Source organism: Haliotis asinina, chromosome 5, assembly GCF_037392515.1.
Source record: "Haliotis asinina isolate JCU_RB_2024 chromosome 5, JCU_Hal_asi_v2, whole genome shotgun sequence".
Classification (NCBI taxonomy): domain Eukaryota; kingdom Metazoa; phylum Mollusca; class Gastropoda; order Lepetellida; family Haliotidae; genus Haliotis; species Haliotis asinina.
Genome location: NC_090284.1, coordinates 20,962,313 through 20,972,011, shown reverse-complemented (window position 1 = coordinate 20,972,011; position 9,699 = coordinate 20,962,313). Strand labels below are relative to the sequence as shown.

The 9,699-nt window shown below is 36.4% G+C and overlaps 1 protein-coding gene across 1 annotated transcript; it reads left to right on the top strand.

The window, feature by feature from the left end:
• The first annotated feature begins 2,861 nt into the window (after positions 1–2,861).
• Positions 2,862–8,843, top strand: LOC137284470 (leucine-rich repeat-containing protein 20-like). Its single transcript, XM_067816288.1, has 4 exons — positions 2,862–3,010; positions 3,832–3,975; positions 7,710–7,877; positions 8,532–8,843. Exons 1-4 carry the CDS (start codon positions 2,944–2,946, stop codon positions 8,687–8,689), a joined length of 537 nt encoding a protein of 178 aa, XP_067672389.1. The 5' UTR covers positions 2,862–2,943; the 3' UTR covers positions 8,690–8,843.
• Positions 8,844–9,699: the final 856 nt, after the last annotated feature.

Here is a 9,699-nt window from a genome sequence, read left to right as displayed (position 1 = left end):
TTATGTGAATGAATGAAAGAAATAAAGAAAAAGAATAAAAGAAAGAAGTACATATGTGAATGAATGGAAGAATAAATGATACACCGCGGCCTTCCCTCCCAAAAATGTTAAAGAACGCAAAAGTATCGCGAAAATGCATGTGTTAACATCGGCTATCCTTTTAAAAAAATCTGCTTTGAGACATTTTTGTTACCATGAATAATTAATTCAGATATCTTATTGCATGTGGGGAATGGAATGGACATTAACAAAATGTTAACTGACACTGTTAGACTGCCCTCAAAAATACAGTGTAAAACTGTCACAAAGCGTTCTAAAACACATTTCCAGTTTTGTCAAATAATAAGATCAACAAGAATGAAAGAAGTTATGGAACTATAACCCTCAAGCATCAATGGCGAATCAGATCAGATCGGCAATATGTCATATTTTTCACACACCTCAAATACACCCTCACATTTTGATTTAGATTATGAAACTTGCAATCACATTTCACCTGATAGTATATTCCCCTCATGAGAATTAAAGGTGTATGAGAAAGATGGTTTTGAAGTAATAACTCGAAACACTCAAACAACGGCGTGTAGTATTTCAATGGCGGATCAGAGCAGATCGGCGATATGTCACATTCTTCACACACCTCAGATACACCCTAACATTCTTTTTAGATTATGAAACTATTACTTGCAAACACATTTCACCTGATAGTATATTCCCCTCAAATGAATTAAAGGTGTATGTGAAAGATGTTTTTGAGGAAGTAACTAGGAATACTCAAACAATGGCGGATCAGAACAGATCGGCGAAATCTCATATTTTTCATACACCTCAGTTACACCCTAACAATTTTTTAAGTCATAGAACTGTCACTATTACTTGCAAATACCTTTCAACTAAAGGTATGTTTTCCTTCTAAAAATTAAACGAATATATGAAAGAAGTTTTTATCGGCACAATTTAGTCTATCTTCGAGGTGAATCGAGATTAGAAGCCAGTGAGATATAACATACCGACTTAAACCTTTACTACAAATCTACTGTCCCAATACGGACACTAATACCAATTATTTGACTTAAACTGAAGTGACGAAATAGTTAACCTATCTTCTACATGTAGGGTTTCAGTTGTTACAACACTCAACGAACTTAATCAGCTTTTGAAAATAAAGCGGGCTCAATCTTAAATACTACGCTGCCACCATATTGGCTACACTGGTTACGTAAAGACCCGAGAGTTTCTTCTCCCCCCTCTATACAGGCTTCCTGATATAACATATATCACATTTTACCATTTTCAAAATGGCATTGTATATTCAGAAATAAAAATAGCTCCTGTTAAATATATAAATGGCTAAAGTTTGTTGGCAAGATGACTGTAACTTAGCTATCAATGAAACAAGCAATGAAAACGTACAGCTCACAACATTTTCATTTTCAAGGTCACAGCACTCAAATTGTTTATGAACTTACACAAAAGGTTGAAACAATTCCATCATACTATTTGAGGAAAGACTCCCACCTGTATCCCCCATAAATTTCATTCAAGTGAGTGAGTGAGTTTGAATTTACGCCGCTTTTAGCAATATTCCAGCTATATCACGGCGGGGGACACCAGAAAATGGGCCTCACACATTGTACCCATGTGGGGAATCGAACCCGCGTCTTCGGCGTGACGAGCGAACGCTTTAACCACTAGGCTACCCCACCGCCCCCATTCAAGTGAAATCATATCACCTGAGTATATACTCCTCATCTGATAAGGATGAGTTTCACAATGTTTTGTTAACTGTATCTGAAGACAAATGTGAAAGTTTTCCTCTTCATAGAAATTTATGGCGGAGACGAGCAGATGTCTTACCCCGTCACTTATTACAGGGAAAATACAGTATTCCTGTTTCTGTAGTTGAACACCACACCTACATTCCAGAAAACAAATAACAGTTGGGGGCATCCATGGATGCCAAGTGAGAGCCTTCCACTTGTATCCCCCTTCTCGTCAAATTATATTGCCTAAATATACATCTTTTCCCTCATGTTTATATTATGGGCGGAAGTCTTACCCACAAATATGCACTATTCATAAGTAGGTGTGCAGAAACAATAGACATATACAACTGACCTGATATAAAATGTTAACCAAAAGTTAGCTGCACTAGCCACTCAAATCAAACATACAACACCCATATACATGCACGTACCATATATACATGCATGCATGCACACACACATACTTAACCATAATAGTTTATTGAACTGAACTGTGAGTTCATCTTCAAAAGCTGTGGACTTGCTTCTTTAAGAGCTTTTGCTTTGAAGAAAGGGCTGGGTCGAAGGAAAGGGGGCATGTTTGGGAGACTCTGAGACAGACTAATTATTGAGTTAATACCTAATAAAACTTGCCCTGTTTACCAGACGAGGTGCGTTTCTCATACAACAGATGCAGCATATCAGCTGTCATACAAGTTGACTCCAGCGGGTTTCTGATAGAATAAAATATAAATTCTTATAAGACATATTTCATGTTTAAATAGCTAATAAATCCTCACCGTTTCATATACCCGAATAATTTATTGAAACTTTCTATACATCTCGTTAATGAATAAGGCATATTTGTTTACATGTTATGAACATTATGTATGTTTTAAATTATCTAGTTTAAATTTGAGTACTTGTATTATATCTGGCAATGATATTAATTTAATCCACGAAATTAAAAAATGCAAATATACATTGATGCCAATGTATCCACCGACACATTGAATTCATAATTCCCGCGTCGAGAATAATTCTTGGAAGGGACGTAACTCCACATACCTTCACTTTTGGTTGCTACAAGCGGCCGTGTTTTGTAAACACATGCGCATGCTGTGGGATATGAAATCATCGCCAAAGTTGTTGGTACCTGTAAACGACGGAGAAAGCAACTCGCTTTAATGGTGGAGATATGGCTGGGAGAGGCGTTACAAAAGTTGTCAACAGGTGCGAACAGGCGAAAGAAAATCGACGTCTGGGTAGGTATTATAGAAAAGTCACGGAGGAAATGGCTAATTTTAGACAAGTCAGATTACAACTTGAATTTGGAAGGAAACATTTTATCACGGTCAAAATGTATGTCCTTTGTGGTATATTTATTTTTTATATCGCATATCTGTTATCATATTCACTGTTCTGGTGTTGATTTAACAATCAAAACAGTAAACTGAGACTCCTGGCTTGTTACGTAATATGAAAACAATTCCCTGTCATATTTGTTCTCAATGTTGACGATGTTGTAGAGATAGTGTTTATAATCTATTTACAACGACGTCAAGTGCATGTTAGTTGAAACAGCTGATTTGTTCATGTAGATTATTTGAAAAATGTTTTGAATTTGGTTTTATCGTTTACATTCACGTTCAAACCAAGGTTAGTTACGTCAAGCTTTGAAAGAGCTCCTCCCATTCATCCATATTCTTCCTTCCTCAGATTACCAGAGGTAATAAACACTAAGTGGGTTAACCTTTTATATTGTACTTAATTTTGGGGCTTTTACTTATTTTTGTGAGTCCTCTAGTAATTGTTGTGTCAGGTTTTGTTAATAATTCTAGTATGTATCATTATATCAATCCATGGGGACGGGAGGAACTCTTACCTCAATCTTATTAGTAGGCCATAAAATATTTGAAATATTTTCATCAAATTCCATGTCATGTTAAGACAGACAACTCTTTATCAGTTATGTGAGCAGCACTGTTATTTTAAGAAATAATGTCTTTTAAAAACGCTTTGGTTTCAGTCAGATATATCTGTGTTATCCATCTATGTTAATTACTGTTTATCTCTATGTTTTCAGACCTGTCAGAATGCCAGCTCACTCAGATCCCTGATGCTGTTTACCTGCTGATGAGGAACACTGAACTGGAAACATGTGACATCTCCTTGAATCTTATAAGAAGAGTTCCTGCCAAATTTGGCACCAAGTTCCCCCATCTCATGGGTAAATATATATTTTCAGCATGGACAGTTCATAACTTCAAGTCTTAACTTACATTAAATAAAATTAAGAAAAATTGGGGTAGAACCAATACCTCTACTGGTCAATACTTTCTGCACAGATAATCTGTGTGAATAAAATGCTTTGAACTCTGTACAACATCTGGTTTGAATGGCCCAAATTGTTTGCTGTATTGTTGTCATTTATGGACTGATTGTTTTGAGGCAAGTCTAAAATATCCAATAATATATATAGCAAACAATGAGGATGTTAAAATGAATCACAATACAGATTTCTAGTACAATGCAATTTCTTGAGAAACAGTGAAGAACATTCGAGCAAAATACGGCTGTGACCATTCACAACTTTCCCTAACAGGACATTGCCATGGGAATTTAACTCTGATGGGCTTTCTAAAAATCTTGCTGGTAAAAATACTATTGTTGTGATACAAAATGTGACAGACAAGTCAAGCTCAAAACTCTAAACACTGTGACCCAATGATCAATAGTCAATAACTATCACTTAATCAGTGATAATAGATATTACAAAAAACACACTGTTATGTCTGAACTGGGTTAACCACATCTGTTGTACAAATTACATCAACACAAACATTATCACCCTTTTACATGCAAAATATATATCTTTTACACTGTTATAGAAATTATACCTCATGCAGTATTCAATAAGATATTACTTAGTTGAACATTTGGTGTCTCTGTGTCTAGGACCAGTGAAGGTCCCAGGGTAGAATAGACCTTCAGCAACCCATAAAAGCTTGCCATGAAAGGCAACTATGCTTGTCGTAAGAGGCAACTAATGAGATCGGGTGTAAGGCTCGCTGACTTGGTTGACTCATGTCATCGTTTCCCAGTTGTGCTGATCAATGCTCATGTTGGTCACTGGATTGTCTGGTCCAGACTCGATTATTTACAGACTGCCACCATATGGCTGGAATATTGCTGAGTGGGGCGTAAAACTGAACTCACTCACTCTTTGTGTCTAGGTTTTCAACAGTCTGGTAATAGACATGTAGTAATATGATATAATCAGTTAATATATCTATCTGACTGAGTACACATATAGTCCCTCTGTATCCTGCCTTTCAGAAGCCTTAAAGGTCACATATACACTAATAGGGTACAAATCCAAAATCACTTGCTGTCATCGTTATAAATGAAACCCTATCATTAAAACTGCTTATTTCAATCTATAATTACCTTAAATCGACCTTTTTGTCAACAGTGCACAATTCTCAGCCGCAAACGAAATTTCAACCAATCAGAGCGGCACATCTCCGTGACGTAATAGTGGGTGTAGAAATGAGGGTCTGTGCAGTATTCATCTACATTTCAGGGTTTAAACTATTTCATTTACAGGTTTGCACAAACCTGAAATCGCAAAAGCTGTTGAGAAAAATGAAAGCTATATGTTCTCACAATCTACTATCACTTAGTTTTGTCTCCTGCTTTACCTTGTTTTCGAGTTACAATCCTTGTTTTCATAGACGATTCTGTCAAAATCACTTGGTGTCGCTAGGTTGTAATCCGTGTTAGGTGGTATAAACATTATGCAATTAGTTGCCAGGTATGCTGTCTTGGGTAACCAATGAAACTATACAGCCATGTGAAAAACCTGAAACGATACATCACATTTTCATATGTTAGACTGTTAAAAGACACATCACTTGGGAAATCTGCAGATGAATTATATATCACTTGTTTTTGTGGATATTGATGGATACATTCCTCGAAGAAGGTAATAGCCTGACATTGCTCCTATAACTTTAATTATAATGCATTTTTGCTTTTAATAAGTTGTCGTAGCTTTCAACAGAATCATTGTTTTCGTCGTTAAGTGTAATGATGCAGACAACATTCACTAGGGCGTGCGTGCGAATTATGATTCATATAGGAAAACTATGAAATGTCTAGATATTACATTGCTGCTATACATTCGCAGATTGCTTCTTTTCATTAAGTTTCAAAATGCATACAAGTATGATTGTAAAGTAATTAGGATTATGAGACCAAGTATAAAGACGTATATTGACAAGTGTCTACATGCTGGTGAGTGAACGTTTACAAACCAAGTAAATTTAGCATGTGAGGAAATTTATCGCGCAGTATTTTCACTTCGACCCCGTCCTCGCTTATGTTATGTTACAGGTTGTGTCATGCAAACTCTGTTTGGTAATGATTCAAATACATATTTATGTAGTTTTGATTTTCTAACGTGATGAGAACAAACGATACATAATCTCATTAATTCAAATGGATTTGACTTCACAATTTTCAAAAATGGCAGCGCCCTGTATTGGGATGAATGCTATTTAAGTTTGTTTTCGCCAACTTACGAAAGGACAATTACTTTCTACTGGTAGTAAAATATGTATTTTATTGATGGACAATAGAATTTTGCATGACATTGCTTATAACATAACAATTTCACTCTTGGAAGTGAGGTGGAGGTCAATATAACATTGCTTGCAATATAAATGTCACTTCAACCCCCACGTTGCTTCCTTGGAAGAAGTCCTTATGTTAAAAGCTGTGTCATGCAAAATCCTTTTGGTCAAATGCATATTTAACTACCAGTAAAAAGTAGTTTTTATTTTCCAACTTGATGAGAACAAATCATAATCTCAATAATTCTAGTGGACTTTAGCCTGTGATTTCAGGATTTTAAAAAATGGCAGTGCCCTGTCTGAAGATGAATGCTATTTAAGTTTGTTTTCACTGACTTACAAAATCAAAATTACTCTCTACTGGTAGTAAAATATGTATTTTATTGATGGACATTAGGATTTTACGTGACATTGCTTATAACATAACAATTTCACCCTTGGAATCGGTCAATATAAAGGGTCAATATGAGATTAATTACAATAATATTGTCACTTCGACCACAACTTTGTTCTCGAGGAAGAAGGCATTATATCCATGCAAAATCCTTTTGGTCAGCAATGTATAGTAAGCAGTCTTAATTTTATAAACTTGATGAAACTTAAACTCCATTTTCTATCCTGGAAGCGTGGTAGGGGGCGAACCATCCGATTTAGTATACACCACAGGCTTCCACAAAGCTCACTTCGCACACACTAACAACCAATTTAAGCATGTTAAGCACAAACTACGGAGTCTGGTGGTAATCTGTGCATAGTGACACCATCACCGGACCCCAAGGAACAATTGACGGCAACACAACAATTCGGCATGTCTCTGGTGACGTCAAGAAATCGGCAAAATGACGATCTTCCTATACATTTTCTATGCATTTAAAAGGAAATCGTTCCTTCTATGACGTCACTGTAGGGCTATGGCAACAGAGTTACGTAACCTGTCTGCGGTTTCGTTTGCAGGCGAGAGAGAAGCAGATGGCTTTTTAGCAACTTTTAAGCACTTGGTATTAATTAACCACAAGGTTTTTTTTTTTAAAAAATGGTGTTTCGTTTATGACAAACCAAAAGTCTTTCATATGCAGTGTTAAAAAGAGTACCAAAAAATTGAGTTTAGTGGTCCTTTAAATTTGTAAAGAGAAACAGCAGTAGTGCTTTTAAAGCTTATATTTCATGTATAAGTTGTATAATTTGGTTCATAAGATCACAGGACCCAAATGAACTTAGGTGTTGAGCATCATAAACAAACATTATTCCCCACGTCCCCACACGCCAATGAGGGTGTAAGAAAAAAGGAAAGTACCTCAAGACAACAGTTTGGTGTTTTGTTTCCCAGAGCTTCACATCAATGGCAACAAGCTGACATCTCTGCCTGATGAGCTCCGTGACATGCACAACCTGAAGGTGCTGGACATATCCTGCAACAGCTTTGAGTCGTTTCCCTCTGTCATCTTCACCTTCAACAAACTGAGGAATCTTAATGCAGAAGACAACAGCATTACAGGTATCCTCTCTTATTACGTCTTACACCAGACAGGCAAGCTGTTTCAGGTACTGTTTACTCTCTGTGCCATGTGGGGTTAATACAAAAATTAGGATTCTAACAATTACAAAAATGGAAGCAAACATGGATTGTTAATTATAAAATGACATTACAACACCCACATTAACCACTTTTGTCAGTCTCTTTAAAATTGAGTTCATGAAGTAGAATGAAGAATTCTAGTAGAATTCTCGTTGTCCCCATCACTATGTAGGTTTTGAAAAACGTCCTGAACAATGAAAATACAAAACAATGTATTGGCATTATTTAGGCTTCATTTGCTGAGTGATATGTATACTGAACAAGAAACGAAACTTCACATGTTAATTGTCCCAAACATACCCATGCAGAACACAGTGTGTTGTCCCAAACATACCCATGCAGAACACAGTGTGTTGTCCCAAACATACCCATGCAGAACACAGTGTGTTGTCCCAAACATACCCATGCAGAACACAGTGTGTTGTCCCAAACATACCCATGCAGAACACAGTGTGTTGTCCCAAACATACCCATGCAGAACACAGTGTGATGCTAGTGGATAAATCCAGTTAATGGACATAATAAATGTAGACTATATGTAAATATCAGTATACAGTACTGTTTTCTCCACAGATGTTGATACGAGTCGGCTGCAGTCAATGACATCACTGGTGGAAGTAAACCTACAGGATAATCCCCTGACCTTGACCTCGTATCGCAGCCTGATGGAGATCCGGCTTTATACTGTCCTACTCACACCTCAAGATAAAGAGTTAGACTCGGTGGACTGACAATGAAGTGTGTTTTCCCAGACTTTTCACATGAGTGGCCAGTCAGCTGTCTACATAAGCCAATATTTTTCTTACTTGGGTCATCAGTGAAATTGCTACAATGAATTCTCTTTCTATTGGATTTTTATTGCACCTTTTAAGAAATAGTTCAAAAGATTATGAAAGGAAACTGAGAAATATGAAGGAATACCATTTATGTGCATGTTTATCTTGTCCAGTTTTAAATACAATGTTCTACAGTGAATTTGGGAAGTAACAAGCTTTGAGATAAAAGCTATAGAAAGTACTTCTTATTTTGCTAATTTTAAGGTAATATATGTGCAGTAACAGGCTGCAAAATACAGAGTAGTTACTATAATATTAAAAAGTAAGTTTAAAAATATTTTTAGGTCTGAGCCAGAAAAAAGTGCATTTGTTATTTAGAGACAAACGAGGAGTGGAAGTTTGTCCTTTTTTATTGATTTTGTTTAAAAATAAGGGGGATGTTGCCCTACAGGTCCACTGAAAGCAGATTATCTTCATTCTTTTGTTAATTTGGTGCCAGACTGAGTGTTATTAATCCAGAATAGGGTACTTTCCTGCCTTTAACAGGTGTTACCTGGAAAGTAGTTTAAAACTTATTTTAGTGTAACCTATCTGTGTTTTATGAGTTTTCTTAATGAGTTTGATTAAAAGTCAAAAAGTGATTTTGAGAAACATGTTTCGCAACACAAGTATTTTGGTTTTGTTGCCCAAGCTGTGCTAAAAGCACCAGAACAATCCAGGGCCTAGATTTTCAAACATCTCTCAGCATTAAGATAGTCATAACTACCATATATTAACATTAAGTTTCTTCTGTCTTAGCGCTGAGTAAGCTTTGAAAATCTAGGCTCAGGAATAAAAAGGGTAAGGTACAGGGGAGCATTGTTGTCATAGTCTAACACAGTTGGCTGCTGCTGCTGCTGCTGCTGCTGCTCCTGCTCAGAGTCACTGATCAGAGACGATGTCAGTTATACATGTTGATCGCTGCA

Coding starts and splice junctions, on each gene's coding strand:
- LOC137284470 (XM_067816288.1), top strand. CDS start 2,944: ATGGCTGGGAGAGGCGTTACAAAAGTTGTCAACAGGTGCGAACAGGCG. Junction 3,976..7,709: donor CAAGTTCCCCCATCTCATGG/GTAAATATATAT, acceptor TTTGTTTCCCAG/AGCTTCACATCAATGGCAAC. Junction 7,878..8,531: donor AGAAGACAACAGCATTACAG/GTATCCTCTCTT, acceptor TTTTCTCCACAG/ATGTTGATACGAGTCGGCTG.